The 21735-nt window shown below is 41.5% G+C and overlaps 1 protein-coding gene across 4 annotated transcripts in view; it reads left to right on the top strand.

The window, feature by feature from the left end:
- Positions 1-10875, top strand: part of nlgn2a (neuroligin 2a) — a 243817-nt gene extending 232942 nt beyond the window's left edge. For all 4 annotated transcript variants that reach the window (XM_076881939.1, XM_076881938.1, XM_076881937.1 and 1 more), the window contains 3 exons: positions 4476-4629; positions 5418-5784; positions 6087-10875. In XM_076881939.1, the coding sequence (XP_076738054.1) occupies positions 4476-4629; positions 5418-5784; positions 6087-6915 (1350 nt within the window). In that variant the 3' untranslated portion in view covers positions 6916-10875. The remainder of the gene's footprint in view (positions 1-4475; positions 4630-5417; positions 5785-6086) is intronic.
- The last annotated feature ends 10860 nt before the right edge of the window (positions 10876-21735 follow it).

Raw genomic sequence — 21735 nt, 5'->3', positions numbered from 1 at the left:
AAAGTGCTTGAAAGTGTTGTAACTAAAAGTTACTGTGACTCAAACATAGAAAATTTAGATTTTTTTATTTCCCACACCTAATTAATTAGAGATTATTTTATTGAAGTCTTTAATAGCATATAACACCCAAAATATGCTTCGGTTCACATTTAACTCCAGAGAATCATCAATCAAAACATGGATATTACCTGACCACAGATTCGTGGTGACGTCACTGCTCTTTTAACTGTTTGGTGTCTTTGCTTTGTTTGCTGGTTGTAGAAATGGTTTATTTGAGCTTTGAGCTGAGATTCAGAGATTTCTGTGGACACTGCTCATGTCGGCACTTATATTTCTGACCTTTTCTTATAACCCATTAAACATCATCTCCTCCCTTCTGACCCCATTTTTGGTGGTGTAGGTACAAATGATCAGGCATGACATTCTCATAATAAATAAGATACTGCAAATAATTATTTCTGCATTTGTGCGATTGAAGTGAATTGAAAATGTGTATGAAATGATACTGTTTTAAAGATTTGGCCTAAATAAATTTGAAGTGAATGAGTCTAAACATGATGACCTAACTAGTGATACCCTGACACACACAAACACACACACACACACACACAGCATGTTATGCCACTTTCAGCTGAAACCATGTTTCAAACCATATTCCGGGTTTTTAGTTCACCATTTATGACGTTTCAAGAAGAAAATAAAAGACAGATCTGAATGTTTGAAAATGTTTTGGAAAGATTCTGTAAAGATGAGATGAAAAATACTCAAAGGATAAATTTAATTGGTTTATTATTTAGATAAGAATATCAAGCAAGTAAATGAAGGAAAAGATAAAATGAAGTAATAATGAAAGAAGTTAAACAAGTAAAAGAAGAAACAAGGCAAAATGAAGAAACAAGGCAAAATGAAGAAACAAGGTAAAATGAAGTAATAATGAAAGAAGTTAAACAAGGCAAAATGAAGAAACAAGGCAAAATGAAGAAACAAGGCAAAATGAAGAAACAAGGCAAAATGAAGAAACAAGGTAAAATGAAGTAATAATGAAAGAAGTTAAACAAGTAAATGAAGAAACAAGGCAAAATGAAGAAACAAGGCAAAATGAAGAAACAAGGCAAAATGAAGAAACAAGGCAAAATGAAGAAACAAGGTAAAATGAAGAAACAAGGCAAAATGAAGTAATAATGAAAGAAGTTAAACAAGTAAATGAAGAAACAAGGCAAAGTGAAGAAACAAGGCAAAGTGAAGAAACAAGGTAAAATGAAGAAACAAGGCAAAATGAAGAAACAAGGCAAAATGAAGTAATAATGAAAGAAGTTAAACAAGTAAATGAAGAAACAAGGCAAAGTGAAGAAACAAGGCAAAATGAAGAAACAAGGCAAAATGAAGAAACAAGGTAAAATGAAGAAACAAGGCAAAATGAAGAAACAAGGTAAAATGAAGAAACAAGGCAAAATGAAGAAACAAGGCAAAATGAAGAAACAAGGCAAAATGAAGAAACAAGGTAAAATGAAGTAATAATGAAAGAAGTTAAACAAGTAAATGAAGAAAAAAGGCAGAGGAGAGAAAACCCCAACAATCCCCTCTGAGCAAGCACTTGGCGACAGTGGGGAGGAAAAACTGCCTTTAAACGGGCAGAAACCTCCGGCAGAACCAGGCTCAGGAGGGGACAGTCAACTGCCGGGACTGGTTGGGGGGGTTAACAGAGGTGGAGCAAGACGAGGCTACATCAGGTGAGGAAGCAGTAGCGTCTCTCCTCTGGACCAAGTGGAACCATTTTTTCTTTTTTTTCATGCACTTTTCCACGAGCGCTTTTTTCTCCACGATGAGATTTCTCAGCTCGTCGATGGTTTCTGCAAGTGGTTTTTCTTCAAGTTTCTCACATCTTTGTTCCACCTCTTCCAATGCTGCTTGTTGTTCTTCAAGCTTGTCTTTGAGTTGTTTGGATGTTGCCTCCTGTATCAGCTTGTCCTTGTGCATGTCTGCATTTCTCTGTTGGACCTCTTTGTGCTTGTCTTTTAACTGCTTCTTTCTTTTCTTGATTTCTTGATTTTTGTCTTCATGTATTTTGTCTTCTTGTTGTTTTTGTGACTGCATTTGAGTGTGTTCACTCTTCAAGTTATTGAATTCCACCAAACGCCCCTTAACGAGCTCGGAGTTGTTTCTCGCTATCTGATCGATCCTTTTCTGCATCTGTGAGCACCGTTTCTCCAGTTTGTCCCTTTCTTCTTCCACTTTAGTTGCTTTGTCCTCCAGCTGATTACAAAACTCTTGCAGTTTTAGATTTTTAGACTGAAAGTCCTGGACGATGCGTTTTCCTTCTTTCAGTCTTTTTTGTTGTTGCTCTTTCTGTTGAAGAAGGTCTTTATTTTGGCGCAGTGTTTCATCCAGGCTTTCTTTCAGCATGCGGTATTTTTCCTGCATGCTCTTCAGTTTGTGCTGCATGTCTTGTTGCTTTTTGTCCTGCTCTTCCTTCTGTTGGAGGAATTTATTCTTTTCTTCCACAGCTTCATGGAGCTGTCTTTGGAGGAGCCGATTTTTTCGGTCCATGTATTGGAGATCCCGCTGTATCTTATCAGTCATCGTTTTCTTGTCTTGGAGCTGGTTGGTCATTTCTTTTAGTTCTGCACTCTTTTGCCTGTTTTCTTTAATGAGGTGCACAATCTGCTCTCGGGCCTGAGCAAACTTGATTCCCCAGCCCTCATTAATAATGTTTATGTCCGGCTGGCGCTGTTGTCTTTCTTCCAGCTCTTTATTTTGGGCTTCCATTCGTCTACACTTGTCCTCCAGTTGATGTTTTTCTTCTTCAATTTGTTGCATTTTTTTCTGGAGAAGGTAGTTTTCCTTCCTACTCTCCTCTAATGCCCTTTGGAAGGATGAGATGCCATTTGGGGAAATTGGCCGGCCACGCCAGGAAGGAGAGGCGGCGTAATCTTTTTGAATTGGTTGTTTTTTTCTTGGAAACATGTTGGAGTTTCTATACGATGACTTTGAAGAGCTTTCCAAATGTTTCTGTGGTGAACGTTTTGTATGCTGCAAACACAGATGCTGCTGAAACGAACTAAATCTTGCTGTTTCTCACCCCTATTTAAGGAAAAACATCAAAGGACTTATGACGTTCTATGACATCATCACTCCAATGAGATTGTCACAAGACGTTTTGGAATGGGGTGTTTTTTTTTAAACTGTTTTCAAACTTAACTTAAAATTTCAGTGTTTCCTAGTTGTGGACTATTGGTTAGTCCAGCCGATGAAGAAATTAATTGTCACAAACATCCCTAATATTACATAACAGACAACAGAAAACAAGACAGTTTTTTTTTCTAATAGAGGTATAATAAAAGTTTTTTTAATTATCCTACTTTTTATAAAAGAGAACATTTATTAAAGAGTATGTATTTAATTAAAAAACTCTGTTCATCTAAAGCAGGGGTCAGCAACCTTTAAGACCCAAAGAGCCATAATTGGCCTATCTGGGGTTGAAAGGCTCGATAAATGCACGGCGTTTCGCCGGGTACACCGGCTTCCACGAGTGTGATGCTTATTTTGAGCGATGAAAAAAATAACAAAATATAATTTTATTTGTATATTGCAAAATCACAATAATCTTCCAATTTAGAACTACAAGTAAAAAAAAACTGGCATAAATAAAACACACTTCAGCTAAATACTAATTTATTTTCCCAAACCATGCAGAGCCGCACTATAAGGACTAAAGAGCCGCATGAGGCTCCGGAGCCGCAGGTTGCCGACCCCTGATCTAAAGGCTATAACAAAAAGCTTCCTGCTGGAAAATGAAATGTCCCCACTGGGCGATCGTGGCTCAAGAGTTGGGAGTTTGCCTTGTAATCGGAAGGTTGCCGGTTCGAGCTCTGGCTTGGACAGTCTTGGTCGTTGTGTCCTTCGGCAAGACTCTTCACCCGTTGCCTACTGGTGGTGGTCAGAGGTGCCAGTATCCGGCAGCCTCGCCTCTGTCAGTGCACCCCAGGGTGGCTGTAGCTACATCACCAGTGTGTGAATGGGTGGATGACTGAACATGTAAAGCGCTTTGGGGGTCTTAGGGACTAAGTCAAGCGCAATACAAATACAGGCCATTTACCATTTTTCTGGGCGTGGGTGTTTAACTAGTTAAAAAGAACAAAAAAACAAACAAACATCTGTCTCCTATTTTTTATGTCACACAGGAAAGAAGCTTCAATATCTGATGAGAAGAATTTGTTGGTCTTTGGTGCAGTTTTCTTCTTTTCTGGCTTGTTGTTTATTTACAGTGGAGATGAAGATCTCTAACAAGTTGATTTGTTCACATTTGCACATTTTTAAGAGGAATATGTTTTTTGAGTTTGTACACTTGTTTACTGGGAAATGAAATGCTGCTAATGCACAAAGCTGTGTTTCAGCCGCACTTCCTGTTATAGACTTGTGATGCACACAGGCTCTGTTCCAGCACTCAGCATGTTCTTCCTCATTTTCTCCACCAGGGGGAGTTCCTCAACTATGACATCCTGATAGGAGTGAACCAGGGAGAGGGGCTGAAGTTTGTGGACGACAGTGAGGACAACGACGGCATCTCAGCTGCGGCGTTCGACTACACCATCTCCAACTTTGTTGACAACCTCTACGGATACCCAGAGGGTGAGGACGCCACCTCTGTACACTGCCACTTTTTCAGTTATTCCATTTTACAGCCTCCTCTCACTTAACTGCATTTTGCAGCATCATCAGGTTTTGTCTTATTAGGAGCCGCGTTTGTTGATCTGTTAGTTTTTTTCTGTTTGCTGTATTCATTAAAATAAACGGATAATCATCAAAATGACAAATGTGGACAATTATCAAAGCTTACATTACAGTTCTGACAGCTTGAGTTCACATGAATTTTCAAAAGAATATAAAAACCTGTGAAAGTGCTTTAAGCGTTTAAAACATGCGAGTAAAGAATGGAATCAGTAACATGTGAGCCCAGTGAAGTGCATCAAACAAGACAAGCGTGCTAAAGAGAGCCACTCATCCACATCACGGCGTGTCTGCGCCTTAACCTTTGAGGCTCTGTGGGCAGTAATGCTATCATCCCCCAGGTAGTCGGCTCCCAGTCTCAGTGTCTGTGTTTCTGACAGATCGGCCTGCGAACCCGTCACAGCCGGACCACAGTCACAGTACAGACATGTTTGGATAATGCAGTCATGCTTCCTCTCTGTGCCTGTCACTCGTTCTGTTATCTGAAAGACTGTTTTTTTTCCTCTCTAGATTTCTCACTCGCTTCCTGGCTCTTGGTTCATCTCACCAACATTTGCTTTGGTTTCATATCTTTTGATCAGACCGATCTCTTAAAAAATGTCTTGCACTGCTGTTACTTTACTCTTAGCAGTTTTTCACTTTTATCTTTCTTCCCCCTCCTTTTGTCCCCTCCTGTGCTTCTTCACCAGGCAAAGACATCCTGAGGGAGACCATTAAGTTCATGTACACAGACTGGGCGGACAGGGACAACGGCGACATGCGGCGGAAGACTCTGTTGGCCCTGTTTACGGACCACCAGTGGGTGGCACCAGCTGTGGCCACTGCCAAACTCCATGCTGAGTTTCAGTCCCCAGTTTACTTTTACACGTTCTACCACCACTGCCAGACGGAGACGCGGCCCGAGTGGGCCGACGCCGCGCACGGAGACGAGATACCTTACGTGTTCGGCGTACCGATGATCGGTGCCACGGACCTGTTCCCGTGCAACTTCTCCAAGAACGATGTGATGCTGAGCGCTGTGGTCATGACTTACTGGACTAACTTCGCAAAGACTGGGTAGGCCTCATGTCGTAGTGTAAACTGTACACGTTACTGTATGTTCTCTGACAGCCTTCTAGTCATGTTGAATACTTGAATCTAGGTTGCTAGTTTAATTCCCGTGTGGCTTTGAAGAATTGAACATACTGGTTCACCAAAAGCATCCAGATCCCAGAGCAGCCGGTTGGTCTTAGATAGTTGAAAGGTTGCACAGAGAATGGGCCTCCTGTCTGTATTCAGTGTATTGATGCCACATGTTACTTATAATGGAGACTGAATATAACTTTGAACTGAAACGTTTAACCTTTATGCTCCACCAGGGACCCCAACCTGCCCGTCCCTCAGGACACCAAGTTCATTCATACCAAGCCCAACCGCTTCGAGGAGGTCATCTGGACCAAGTTCAACTCGAAGGACAAGCAGTACCTTCACATCGGTTTGAAACCTCGTGTCAGAGACAACTACAGAGCTAACAAAGTGGCCTTTTGGCTGGAATTAGTCCCTCATCTTCACAGCCTGCACGACGTGCTCTTTCCCACCACTACGCGCTCCCCTGCAGGTCGTGACCCCGGCACCACGAGGCCCAGGAACAACGTTCCTCGAACCACTCGTCATCCTTACCCTACCTTCCCGTCAGATCCCGAGCCCGAGGGCTCAGAGCGCCCGCCCCAGGACCTCTTTCCCGGAGACACCCGCGACTACTCCACCGAACTGAGCGTGACAGTTGCAGTTGGAGCGTCGCTCCTCTTCCTCAACATCCTGGCCTTCGCCGCCCTTTACTACAAGCGTGACAAGCGGCACGAGATGCGCCGGCACCGGCTGTCCCCTCAGCGGGGCGGCCCCGCCAACGACCTGGCTCACAGCCAGGAGGAGGAGATCATGTCCCTGCAGATGAAGCACTCAGAGCACGACGCTCACCACGACATGGAGCCCCTGCGACCCCACGACATCCTGCGGCCCGCCTGCCCTCCCGACTACACCCTGGCACTGCGTCGCGCCCCCGACGACGTGCCGCTGATGACGCCAAACACCATCACCATGATCCCCAGCACCATCACCAGCATGCAGCCTCTTCACGCCTTCAACACATTCCCCTCCACCGGCCACAACAACACCCTGCCCCACCCCCACTCCACCACCAGGGTATAGTAGGGACAGGCCCGACACAGCGCCACCTAGGGACCAGGAACACTGGCTCTGCTACCGCTCTGGAAGGGAGGCCTCTAGACGTGGGCCTTCGTTCTGTCCTCTTATTCTCTTCTTTCTCCAAAAGCAACTACAGCTGCTGCGTCATGTGCTGTAAAACTTGGCAGCTCCCTCCACTGGTGGCATGTGGAGGTGCAACTGAAGTGTACAGCAGCAGATGAGCAGTTTGGGGTGGGGGTGGGGTGGGTGACTCAGATCTTTCAAAGATACTGTTTTCAAAGACGGTCTGCTGTTTCCAGGCTCAAGACCTCCAACATTTGTCAAAGGGACGAATGCTCTCTCGCTCCTCGCTGTTTTCTCTTTTTTACGTTGGCGTCATCTCTTTTTCCATCTCCTGTGTGTTATGTGCACATTATGCTTCTCTTTTCTACATCCCTGTTTTACTACTGCTCTCTTCCTCTCATTTGACACGCCTCCCTCCTGCTCTTCTCTAAAAATTCCCGATCTGCTGAGCAGTTTGGAGGGGGGAGGCGTACACTAAACATATAACTATAAAAACACTCATATCTTTCATTCTACCAGCATTTTTAGGTGCCAAGTAAGTACTGCTGTGTTTCATTTCTCATCGAGGGAGCAGAAAAACGAAAGAAAAATAAAGTATCGCTATTTACCGTCAACTAACAGAGTTCTGTCATGTTCTCGTGACAAAGTGCCAAACTGGCCTCAGTCGTGTTTTTCTTTCTTTCATCTTCTCTTTTTTTGTTGTTTTGTTTGAAGCATTTGTTTAATTGTTGTTTTTTATTGTGTGGAAATAATTTTTCTGAAAATATAGATATAGAGAAATGATATTATATATAGTTCTATATAAAATGTGTACAAAGGAGAAAGTATATAAAGGGGTTTTCTCAGTGGGGGATCTATGCATGAATTATTTTTAAAGACGCGGGGAAAAGGACACTGTACCTGTCGATGCACGTTTCCCAAAATCTAAACGAGTCATATCGCTCCATGTTTGCTACTTTTGGTTTTTGGTTTTCTCCCGCAGAGTAAGAGCATCGCAGGAGCTCCTGAAGTCAAACGACGCCTCCCAGCACTCATTTATTAAAACGGAGTCGATGCCAAAAGTCTTAAACGTTAGAATCAAAGCAACAGCTGTGAACTCAGTCATGGTGTCATGTGCAGCCTTCATCTTACTGTCACTACTTTTTCATTTTAGGGTACGTGAGGTAAAGCGTCCGTCGATGTAGCTTGACTGTACAAAATTATTTTTCTACGTTATTAACAAAACAGAGCAGAGACTGATGCTGCTCCTGTCTGACCCCCTTGTGTCTGGCACATGTGTATTCTGACTTGTGTGTGTGTGTGTGTGTGTGTGTGTGTGGCAGTCGCTGTGTGAGTGTGATATCACATCTGCATCACTCAAGCGTAGACGGGCCCGCGTCAGACAACAATAAACAAAAAGCAGAAAAAGGCCAACAGTAAAAACTCAGACTCCAGCATGAGCTCCTTCCTGCTGCTTAACCAATCACCTTCCTCCATATCATCACTGCTCCCTCCCTCCTCCTCTCGCCATCCTACACCACCTTTGTTATTTAACACCGACCCCCCCAAACTGATAATCAGACAAATTCCCAAACACCTGACTTCACTGTGTCGACACCGTTCCTGACTATTTCTGACCTCAGGTCAGCTCTGCTATTATCCTCACATTAAGGGTTCGTTCACCTGCCTGCAGATGATCTGTGAGCTCGTCGGTTGTAAATTAAACTCTAAGCACACTGAGGGTAACCGGGAGGCGTTCAGGGCCTGCAGTGCAGAGCTGCAACATGACAAAAAGGGATGGGGGCTCAGATCTCCTGAACAGGGTAGAAACAACACGGTGGGTTTGTGCTGTTTGTGATTCCTGCTCCGTCACTCTGGTGGAGACGACTGCAGCTCAGCAGCGCTCCCTGCTGATCCTCTGATGAAGATGTCAACAGTATGTAAACTGAGCTGATGTGCTGCTGTTTGAGCCCACGTGGTAGCGTACGTCCAGTATGGGAGAACTTAGTCACCGGTGCTGTCTTTGCTTGTGCTCTAGCTTTAGCCTGTTTGATTGTTTGATTTCTATTTTATTACTGCCTAAAAGGGGAGGTGGGGGAAACACATGCCTGACTTCTCCTGTCAGAGGTTTTGTAAGCTCACTGGAAGGGAAACGTGCACAATGTAAATCATAAAACAACTGACTGGGGCTGTGCTGCAGGTGGATCAGTGCTGTGGACAGTAGCTGTGGAAAAGAGACTGGACAAAGACTCTCAGCCTTAAATACAGGACAGAGGATGATCCAATCATCTTTCAGCTAACAGTGTCGAGCAGAAGGACGGCCGGCTGATGCGTCCGTACGAACCCTTTTGTACTCACTCCTGTGTATAAGGAGGCGGCGAGGGGTTGTGTAGTTAACCTCAGCACCACACAGCTACAGCAGAGGACAGAACACAAACGAGTCCTTTCATTCGGCTCTGTTCTTTCTCCTTGTCTGTTTTATAAGCTAACACTAGAGGGCGCCATTGTGGCACATTCAGCGCTCACTCTGAGGTCACTGGACAGAGAAGAAAATACCAAACTGGGAGACGGATGGAGACGAAACATCTGGAAGATCAGAACTGTACATTTTTAAGTGTAAGAAAAAAAACAGACAAAATATTTGTAAATATTAAGTTTCTTGTTTATTTTATGTTTTGTTTTTTGGGGTTTTTTGGAGTGAATGAATGATATGCTTATTTTGTGATGACAAAAGACAACAGGTGCAGTTTGTAATGAGAAGAAAAAAATGGCCGTTAGCTTGAGGTTTCAAATGAGTTCATCCTTACCACCGATCAGTTTTGTCTTTGTTTTTTCAACATTTATTTTATTTTTGTCATAACGTTGATCGTTATCATGTGACCATCCTGTAGCAGGAAGGTCGCTGTAGCAGAAGTCATCTCCACTGAAGCCCCCTCACAGCAGAGGGCCAGTCATGCTGTTTATTAGCATTTGCTAGTTTTCAGTGAGAAAAAACATTTTCATCAAGTTTTAAATCCTTTCGTTGCTCTTTTCTCTGTGATTGTCATAAAATCGTCGTCCTCTTTTCAAGCCTTAGCTCGCTTTTATTTTGAAAAATGAGTCTTGTGATCAGAGATGAATCTGTGCTGCATGATGTGCGTAACATCAGAGCGATAAAAGCCAGCTTTGCCTTTCAGTGATTCGCAGTAAGGACATAAATGACCTAAACTGAGACTGAAAAAAGTGCAGTCAGTTAAATGTTAGCTCACCTAACATGTAGCAGTGTTTACATGTAGCCATGTTTGACAGACTCCAGGGCTTTGATACCATAAGATGCCTCATATCCTCACAGACTCATGAGATCACACAGGTGGTCTGACCTCCTCGTGTCACACTGTGCTGTCTGTCTGTCTGTCCGTTGTTTTTCTCCTGCAGTGATGTTATGTAGCAGAAAAACAGTTGGATGCTGGAAAAGTGCAGAGCGATGGGTGACGTGTGGAGAACATCACAGTCTGTGTGTGTTCAACAGCTGTTAGAGCCACACTTTGTCCTTTCTGTGGTATAACTGCTGGATTTATTTTATTCCAACACTTAGAAACTGTCAGCAAAGCAAAACTTCATGATTGGATGATCCTGTGTCACGTCCACAGTGTCAAACGTGCACAGAGACAGTGACACCCACAGAGAAACCCTCAGCTTGGTGTCCATTGCAAATCTGCACCTGTTGTCTTCTTTCTACTTTCTTTGTTGAACTCAGAAACTCGAGACTTGAGATGAAGAAAAATGTTAAATAATGGAATAAAAAAAAGATGATTATTAAAAAAAGTAAAGTAAAATTATATAAATAAATGAGGTGATGATATTTCTGTTTACTTTAGAAGTTATTATACACTGTATGCTGTGATTCTGATCTGGGAAACATTAAAGACATTCATAGCCAGACTGCTGACTTTGTGTTTTTATTCAGTCGCCTAACAGAAGTGCAGTAAGAAACGATTTAGCCCATCCTGATTTCTTAGCTGTTTGCATATTTGACACACTTACATGTTTCAGATCGTGAAGCAAATTTTTATGATAGATAAAGATGACCAGAGTCAGTGTAAAATAAAGCTTTTACATGTATTGCTGGGAGGTCGGCAGCTAAATAGATAGAAGGATGGATGATTGTATTTTGTGTACAATTGTTGAAGTGTAAAAAGGGTTGGCCCTCCGTGGTGCCCTAAGCAAAGTTTGATTTTTGGGGCCCTTTAATAGTGCCAATAATACTGATTAATGATCACCTACTATAAATGTATTTTCTAATGTTGATGTTGTTGTAATCCACAGTGAAAAATGTCATAAAAATAGAGAGAAACAATAGATCAAACCTGAGAGCTGCACAGTTGCAGCAGTGTGGTTTACGTCATTCTGTTGTCAGCCTGTTTTACACATCGGTGGTTTCTTATTGACGTGTAAAAAGATCTGAAATCGTAGTAAATTCAGCTGCTATTGTGGGCTGGGGATGATTTACACTTAACATTTTAATAACTGGGTACTGAATGTCATAGGCCCAATGTTCCCTCTAATTTTTCACGTGTCTGAGCGAACACACAAACTCCCTGAGCGATCCCTTGGACCAATGAGCGACATCAGACGTGTGCACTGTGGTCACGCCGGCATCGAATCCATCCAAGTTACATGGTTTATTAAAAGAATCAAATTACAGCGTTTACATTTATGTTAGACTACTTTTAATTAACTGCTTTAGCCCATTTACAATGAAAATGTAAAAAAAATCTTGTTCATGACCTGTGCAGTATGTTAACACTATTGGAAGTAAAAATAACTTGAACTCCAATTTCGAAAACACAACTTTCTTTTTTCTTTTATACAGCTCTGACTTGTATCATGAGTCTGTGGTCTGGGAGAGAGTCTGTAACTCTCTGTCTACAAAATATAGTAAATAATGACCAATGCTGAGCAATTAATTATATAGTTACTTCTTCAAAAAAGTAACTCAGTTTGGCAAACAAAGTTTTTTGCAGCTATTTTTTTAAATGCAGCCAAGGCGTTTTTAAATAAACATTTCAAACTATTTACAGAACAATCAGCTGTTCTGCATCAAATCTGATGCCACACAAATTATTTGTTCCCCTCCAAAAAATAATTTCTGTCCACTATGAGATAAAGGAAAAGAACAACAGCCTGATACCTGCAGGCCTGACAGCAGGAGATGCATCACTCCTGTAACACCTGTAACATTCAGCAGTCGCCTCATTGTTCTGACACACACAACAAAACTATTGACTACACTACACACTAACTACACAAGATTTGCGCTAAACGTTGCAAATCTCTCACATCTCAAAGCACCGCCGTCACTCCTAAAACTTCCCCCCGTTTCTTAACAACTAGACGCCACGTTGCCATATCATTCTTTGATTGGTCGACATGGTACTTTTTTGGACGAATAGGAAAGGCAGAGGGGGGTGGGGTTTGTTTTTGCTCACAGGTGGAGAGCGCTTTCGAGTGTTTTCCTTATAAAACGCCGTTTTTACCGTTTCTTCCTGCAGTAAATATAAACAACGATAGTATTCAGAAAGAAAACAAAACATTGCAGATGTTTTTATCACAACTCTGGTTTTACGTGGTCTAGCAACACAATTTAAAAACTGGTGTAAAGTCCCCAATTTTTCCGTCAATTGTTCCGTCTGTCCTGCTCACATCTCCAATGGTTGTACACGTTGTCATTAACATGGCTTCACTCCACATCAGCCACGCCGCTTTGCCAGCTAAAACACTGGTGTCGGCACATAAGGACGCTGTCATAGCCTGTCAACAACGTTGATTGGCTGCGCATATACGCATTATTGGCTGGACTATGGGATAAGGTGGCATCGTTCCCATATGGGAGCAGCCAGTCACTTACTGACCAACACTGCAAAACAGAATTGTTAAAGTATTAATTTTAATTTCAATTCAGGTTAGATTTTTTTTGGTGCGCAACGCAGAATTTCTGTGCGCAGAGACTGTGCCAGCAGTGCGCAATTGCGCACGTGCGCAGCTTAGAGGGAACATTGCATAGGCCCACTAAAAGTTACAAAATAAGCTACTATCAAATACATTTTCTGTAAACACATCAGAAGGTTATTTATGTGGCAAAAAGTTAGATCTATACAAAATGTTGCAGGGAAACGGAGAAGGAGCTCGTATAGGTTTGAGTTTTATTCACATCTATTGTGCGGGTACAAATAGCAGAGTGGAAAACTTTATATTTTGTGTTTGCAAACATTAATTTATGAAGATTAATTAACATGAGTGTAGCACAAAGTAAAGGTGAAAGCAGTATTCTGACATGACAGTGCAATCAAAACACATTTTGCCACAACAATCTGTGAATAATTGTGACAAACAACTGTCATTTTAATATTGGACAAACTAGTTGTGCAGCCCTAACCTGAAATATGCTGTTTGTTCTGAATGAAAAACGTTAGTCTTTGGTAAACATTTTAATCCCATTTATAGATGCAATATGTTATTTCAGTTAAGACTGAATGTTACCACACGTTCCCATCATTAGAGTGCATTTAAAGTGTGGAGAAGTCTGTGAAGGTTCTCAGTCATCCAGGTCATCGTAGTCTAAGGAGCTTGGAAAGAAAAGCGTCTGGACTTCTTTGAGTTACTTGAAGACGTTTCACCTCTCATCCGAGAAGCTTCTTCAGTTCTAAGGGTCAAATGGTGGAGAGTCCAAGCTGTATTGAAGAATTTCTAACTTCATGTAGGCTAAACAGCGGCCTAGAATTAGACTCAAAACCCTGCACTTGCCCAAAATAAAGGGGGCATTAATGTACCAGATTCAACAGAACTCCAGAAATAACTGCTAAGATGGGTCCAACACATCTGAGTTCATGCTGGAGGAACTGTGGGACACACTCTGCCAACCACACTCATATATTCTGGCTCTGCCCTAAACTCTGTGTATTCTGGAGGCAGATATTTGATGCTCTCAAAGACATTTTCCAAGGTAAATATTCCACTAAGTCCTACAGTAGCAGTGTTGGGAAGGATTGCAGAACATATTGACTGCAAAGCCAAAACTTACTTGCTAAATATATGACTCACTGCAGCCCTAAAATGCATAACTATCAGATGGTTAAAACCAGATATAATCTATGGATCCAGTGAGTGTCTGTCTGATGGAACAAATTACATACTCAGACTACAGAAACAAGTCTTTGAGAAACGGTGGGGACCCATGTTACCTTTACTATTACAATGAAGAACACCACCTAATTTTGTGAGCTCTCTCTCTCTACACACGCACACACGTGTGTGCTGGACATTCATGGCTGCTTTGTGTAGTTACAGTTGAATAGAGGAAGTGTAGGATGTATCACTGCTGATTCAAAATAACATGTAAGAGTTTGTGGAATGTTCTTTGTCTCTGTGTCTGTATATAAGATGTAAGGGCGGTGGCCACAATTCAGAGATGGTCCTGGTGTTTCACTGGGAAGCTCTCTCCACATTGTAATGTGTTTATTAAACCCGCTTCAAATCAAGCTCACTGGGTGCAGGTTATTGTTAAATTTTCCTCAACAATTTGGCGTTGTCAGGCTGGATTCCTCAGGTGAGTTTTGCTGAATCACTGGTATGTGGTGACTGGCCATCCTGAGGTAAAATTGCCTCAGTCCCACCGTTCCTTTGTTTTCAAAAAGGGGGAACGGCGGGGTGTGCTTCAGCAACTCACACATGCAGGAATTTTTAAAAGAACCAAGAGAGGCACTGCAGAGGATCTGCATCAGTGAGCTGTTTTGATTTGGGAGGGTTTTATACGGGTGTAATTCATGGTTTGTATCACTGCAGTGAAAACTGATGTTACTGATCACGAGAGAGGAACATATGTTAGTGACAAGTTTCTGTGTTGTGTCCCACCTGTATCTACACAGACCCTGTGGTCTATATCATGAGCACCTACACATTAAACAACTGTAACATTATAATGGCATCAAGCTCACACTGAGGCCTGTGGGGCACTATCAGCCACTGAGACAACAGACAAATTTCAGTGTTTTAACATATGAATATTAAATACTTAAGGGCTACTTGTTTAAATAATGGAGGTGAACGATACATCATAATTTTACATGATAATATCACAGATGATAGACTAAATGAATAGATTTTAGGTGCTTGTGCATTCTTAAAGTCTGATATGTTGAACTGAACTGAGTGTGTCAGCTGTTCAAAGCCTCTCCCAGTCAGTGCTGCTCTCCATGCCTGTCTTACTGCACATGGTGTTATTAGCACAAACACTTTAAAGGTGAACATTTAGGACTTACTGCAAATGTTACTATGTCAAAGTTACTGTGACTCAAACAGAGGAAATTTAGATTTTTTTATTTCCACACCTAATTTATTTAAAAGTATTTAATAGCATATAACACCCAAAATATGCTTCGGTTCACATTTAACTCCAGAAAATCATCAATCAAAACATGGATATTACCTGACCACAGATTCGTGGTGATGTCACTGCTCTTTTAACTGTTTGGTGTCTTTGCTTTGTTTGCTGGTTGTAGAAATGGTTTATTTGAGCTTTGAGCTGAGATTCAGAGGTTTCTGTGGACACTGCTCATGTCGGCACTTATATTTCTGACCTTTTCTTATAACCGATTAAACATGATCTCCTCCCTTTTGCCCCCATTTTTGGTGGTGTAGGTACAAATGATCAGGCATGACATTCTCATAATAAATAAGATACTGCAAATAATTATTTCTGCATTTGTGCGATTGAAGTGAATTGAAAATGTGTATGAAATGATACTGTTTTAAAGATTTGGCCTAAATAATTTTGGAGTGAATGAGTCTAAACATGATGACCTAACTAGTGATACACACACACACACACACACACACACACACACACACACACACACACACACACACACACACACACACAATGTTATGCCAGTTTCAGCTGAAACTATGTTTCAAACCATATTCTGGGTCTTTAGTTCACCATTTATGAGGATTCAAGAAGAAAATAAAAGACAGATCTGAATGTTTGAAAATGTTTTGGAAAGATTCTGTAAAGATGAGATGAAAAATACTCAAAGGATAAATTTAATTGGTTTATTATTTAGATAAGGTGAAAAAAGTTAAACAAACAAATAAATGAAGAAAAAAGGCAGAGGAGAGAAAACCCCAACAATCCCCTCTGAGCAAGCACTTGGCGACATTGGGGAGGAAAAACTGCCTTTAAACGGGCAGAAACCTCCGGCAGAACCAGGCTCAGGAGGGACAGTCAACTGCCGGGACTGGTTGGGGGTTTTAAATGGATGATTCCTCATCCATTTAACACATCTTTGGTGGAGTTTAAATGTAAAATGGGCAAAATTCATCGTGATCGTGACTCCTCACATCAGCATGCTTGGTTACCCGACAACATTAAAACGACTTGCAAATATGTTTTAAATGGATGATTCCTCATCCATTTAAAACATCTTTGGTTGCATTTAAATGTAAAATGTGCAAAATTCCTCACGATCGTGACTCCTCATGTCAGCAGGCTTGGTTAGACGATCACAAAAAAATGACTCGCAGAGATGTTTTAAATGGATGATTCCTCATCCATTTAAAACATCTTTGGTTGCGTTTAAATGTAAAATGCACAAAATTCCTCGCGATCGTGACTCCTCACGTCAGCAGGCTTGGTTAGACGATCACAAAAAAATGACTCGCAAAGATGTTTTAAGTGGATGATTCCTCATCCATTTAAAACATCTTTGGTTGCGTTTAAATGTAAAATGCACAAAATTCCTCGTGATCGTGACTCCTCACGTCAGCAGGCTTGGTTAGACGATCACAAAAAAATGACTCGCAAAGATGTTTTAAATGGATGATTCCTCATCCATTTAAAACATCTTTGGTTGCATTTAAATGTAAAATGCGCAAAATTCCTCGCGATCGTGACTCCTCACATCAGCAGGCTTGGTTAGACGATCACAAAAAAATGACTCGCAAAGATGTTTTAAGTGGATGATTCCTCATCCATTTAAAACATCTTTGGTTGCGTTTAAATGTAAAATGCGCAAAATTCCTCGCGATCGTGACTCCTCACATCAGCAGGCTTGGTTAGACGATCACAAAAAAATGACTCGCAAAGATGTTTTAAGTGGATGATTCCTCATCCATTTAAAGCATCTTTGGTTGCGTTTAAATGTAAAATGCGCAAAATTCCTCACGATCGTGACTCCTCACGTCAGCAGGCTTGGTTAGACGATCACAAAAAACTGACTCGCAAAGATGTTTTAAGTGGATGATTCCTCATCCATTTAAAGCATCTTTGGTTGCGTTTAAATGTAAAATGCGCAAAATTCCTCACGATCGTGACTCCTCACGTCAGCAGGCTTGGTTAGACGATCACAAAAAAATGACTCGCAAAGATGTTTTAAGTGGATGATTCCTCATCCATTTAAAACATCTTTGGTTGCGTTTAAATGTAAAATGCGCAAAATTCTTCACGATCGTGACTCCTCAAGCATGCTTGGTTAGACGATCACAAAAAAATGACTCGCAAAGATGTTTTAAATGGATGAGGAATCATCCATTTAAAACATCTTTGGTTGCGTTTAAATGTAAAATGCGCAAAGTTCCTCGCGATCATGACTCCTCACGTCAGCAGGCTTGGTTAGACGATCACAAAAAAATGACTCGCAAAGATGTTTTACATGGATGAGGAATCATCCATTTAAAACATCTTTGGTGGAGTTTAAATGTAAAATGCGCAAAATTCCTCATTTTACGCAGGACTCCTCACGTCAGCAGGCTTGGTTAGACAATCACAAAAAAATGACTCGCAAAGATGTTTTAAATGGATGAGGAATCATCCATTTAAAACATCTTTGGTGGAGTTTAAATGTAAAATGCGCAAAATTCCTCGCGATCGTGACTCCTCACGTCAGCAGGCTTGGTTAGACGATCACAAAAAAATGACTCGCAGAGATGTTTTAAGTGGATGATTCCTCATCCATTTAAAACATCTTTGGTTGGGTTTAAATGTAAAATGCGCAAAATTCCTCGCGATCGTGACTCCTCACGTCAGCATGCTTGGTTAGACGATCACAAAAAAATGACTCGCAAAGATGTTTTAAATGGATGAGGAATCATCCATTTAAAACATCTTTGGTTGGGTTTAAATGTAAAATGCACAAAATTCCTCGCGATCGTGACTCCTCACGTCAGCAGGCTTGGTTAGACGATCACAAAAAAATGACTCGCAAATATGTTTAAATGGATGATTCCTCATCCATTTAAAACATCTTTGGTTGCGTTTAAATGTAAAATGTGCAAAATTCCTCGCGATCGTGACTCCTCACGTCAGCAGGCTTGGTTAGACGATCACAAAAAAATGACTCGCAAATATGTTTAAATGGATGATTCCTCATCCATTTAAAACATCTTTGGTTGGGTTTAAATGTAAAATGAGCAAAATTCCTCGCGATCGTGACTCCTCACGTCAGCAGGCTTGGTTAGACGATCACAAAACAACGACTCGCAAAGATGTTTTAAGTGGATGATTCCTCATCCATTTAAAACATCTTTGGTTGCGTTTAAATGTAAAATGAGCAAAATTCCTCGCGATCGTGACTCCTCACGTCAGCAGGCTTGGTTAGACGATCACAAAAAAATGACTCGCAGAGATGTTTTAAATGGATGATTCCTCATCCATTTAAAACATCTTTGGTTGCGTTTAAATGTAAAATGCACAAAATTCCTCGCGATCGTGACTCCTCACGTCAGCATGCTTGGTTAGACGATCACAAAAAAATGACTCACAAAGATGTTTTAAGTGGATGAGGAATCATCCATTTAAAACATCTTTGTGAGTCATTTAAATGTAAAATGTGCAAAATTCCTCGCGATCGTGACTCCTCATGTCAGCAGGCTTGGTTAGACGATCACAAAAAAATGACTCGCAGAGATGTTTTAAATGGATGATTCCTCATCCATTTAAAACATCTTTGGTGGCGTTTAAATGTAAAATGCGCAAAATACCTCGCGATCGTGACTCCTCACGTCAGCAGGCTTGGTTAGACGATCACAAAAAAATGACTCGCAAATATGTTTAAATGGATGATTCCTCATCCATTTAAAACATCTTTGGTTGCGTTTAAATGTAAAATGCGCAAAATTCCTCGCGATCGTGACTCCTCACGTCAGCAGGCTTGGTTAGACGATCACAAAAAAATGACTCGCAAAGATGTTTTAAGTGGATGATTCCTCATCCATTTAAAACATCTTTGGTTGCGTTTAAATGTAAAATGCGCAAAATTCTTCACGATCGTGACTCCTCAAGCATGCTTGGTTAGACGATCACAAAAAAATGACTCGCAAAGATGTTTTAAGTGGATGATTCCTCATCCATTTAAAACATCTTTGGTTGCGTTTAAATGTAAAATGCGCAAAGTTCCTCGCGATCGTGACTCCTCACGTCAGCATGCATGGTTAGACGATCACAAAAAAATGACTCGCAAAGATGTTTTACATGGATGATTCCTCATCCATTTAAAACATCTTTGGTGGAGTTTAAATGTAAAATGCGCAAAATTCCTCATTTTACGCAGGACTCCTCACGTCAGCATGCTTGGTTAGACAATCACAAAAAAATGACTCGCAAAGATGTTTTAAATGGATGAGGAATCATCCATTTAAAACATCTTTGGTGGAGTTTAAATGTAAAATGCGCAAAATTCCTCGCGATCGTGACTCCTCACGTCAGCAGGCTTGGTTAGACGATCACAAAAAAATGACTCGCAAAGATGTTTTAAGTGGATGATTCCTCATCCATTTAAAACATCTTTGGTTGGGTTTAAATGTAAAATGCGCAAAATTCCTCACGATCGTGACTCCTCATGTCAGCAGGCTTGGTTAGACGATCACAAAAAAATGACACGCAAAAATGTTTTAAGTGGATGATTCCTCATCCATTTAAAACATCTTTGGTTGGGTTTAAATGTAAAATGCGCAAAATTCCTCACGATCGTGACTCCTCATGTCAGCAGGCTTGGTTAGACGATCACAAAAAAATGACTCGCAAAGATGTTTTAAATGGATGAGGAATCATCCATTTAAAACATCTTTGGTTGGGTTTAAATGTAAAATGCACAAAATTCCTCGCGATCGTGACTCCTCACGTCAGCAGGCTTGGTTAGACGATCACAAAAAAATGACTCGCAAATATGCTTAAATGGATGATTCCTCATCCAATTAAAACATCTTTGGTTGCGTTTAAATGTAAAATGTGCAAAATTCCTCGCGATCGTGACTCCTCACGTCAGCAGGCTTGGTTAGACGATCACAAAAAAATGACTCGCAAATATGTTTAAATGGATGATTCCTCATCCATTTAAAACATCTTTGGTTGCGTTTAAATGTAAAATGTGCAAAATTCCTCGCGATCGTGACTCCTCACGTCAGCAGGCTTGGTTAGACGATCACAAAAAAATGACTCGCAAAGATGTTTTAAGTGGATGATTCCTCATCCATTTAAAACATCTTTGGTTGCGTTTAAATGTAAAATGAGCAAAATTCCTCGTTTTACACAGGACTCCTCACGTCAGCATGCTTGGTTAGACGATCACAAAAAAATGACTCGCAAAGATGTTTTAAATGGATGATTCCTCATCCATTTAAAACATCTTTGGTGGAGTTTAAATGTAAAATGGGCAAAATTCGTCGTTTTACGCAGGACTCCTCACGTCAGCATGCATCTTTGGCTCTCCAACGGGAGATTGAGAGACCAGCGTTGGACTGGTTTCCTCTCCACTTGGTGACAGTGGGGAGGAAAAACTGCCTGTAAACGAGGACAAACCTCCGGCAGAACCAGGCTCAGGAGGGGACAGTCAACTGCCGGGACTGGTTGGTGGGGTTAACAGAGGTGGAGCAAGACGAGGCTACATCAGGTGAGGAAGCCGTAGCGTCTCTCCTCTGGAACAAGTGGAACCATTTCTTCTTTACGTACTTTCTTACTTTTCCAGGAGCGCTTTTTTCTCCAGGATGATTTCTCAGCTCGTGGATGGTTTCTGATGCTGCTGCTGAAACGAACTGAAACTTGCTGTTGCTCACCCCTATTTATAGAAAAACATCAAAGGATTCTTAAGATCTATGACATCATCACTCCCTAAGCCAATGAGATTGTCGCTCTGGAGCGTGATGTCACAGGAGGCGGGCCACGCCCCCCGCCGCCATGACAGCTTCAGCTATGGTTCGTACGTGTTGTGTAGTCGGTTGCAACGTTAGATCTCACGATCGTGAAGGCAAGAAACTGGATAATGGGCTCTTTTCATCGTTTTCCATCCTGGCGGCGACGTGAGGGATCCCATGTATCCGATATCACCAAACAAAGACGCCAGGCATGGATTGCAGCGGTGAGACGAGCGGATATCGAGTTCCGTGCAATCTCCAGCTTTTTGTTGGTTTGCTCGCGGCATTTTCTCTCCGGTGAGTTCTAAATTAATTCATATCACTATTAAAAGGCTTTTAGTGTTTTTTCTCAATGCGCTGCGGTCATAGATAATGAGATAAAACATGCTAACGTGTGATGCTGCAGAACCACATCATGTCGACTGAGTAGCTTTTGATTTGGCATTATTTCAGGCAAACCAGCATATGAAATGGATGTAACAAATCCAGACTGGGCACCAACACTGGGGCACGACGACAAACCTGTGTCAGACTCGGACCGGCACGCAAGGCGTATGCAACAGAAGCGAAAAAGAGCACCCATTGCAGGTAAACACCCCCCCTCCAAAAACATACTAA

The sequence above is a fragment of the Maylandia zebra genome, linkage group LG3 (genome assembly GCF_041146795.1).
Source record: "Maylandia zebra isolate NMK-2024a linkage group LG3, Mzebra_GT3a, whole genome shotgun sequence".
NCBI lineage: Eukaryota > Metazoa > Chordata > Actinopteri > Cichliformes > Cichlidae > Maylandia > Maylandia zebra.
The sequence above is the reverse complement of the archived record's forward strand: the minus strand, read 5'-3'. Positions and strand labels throughout refer to the sequence as shown.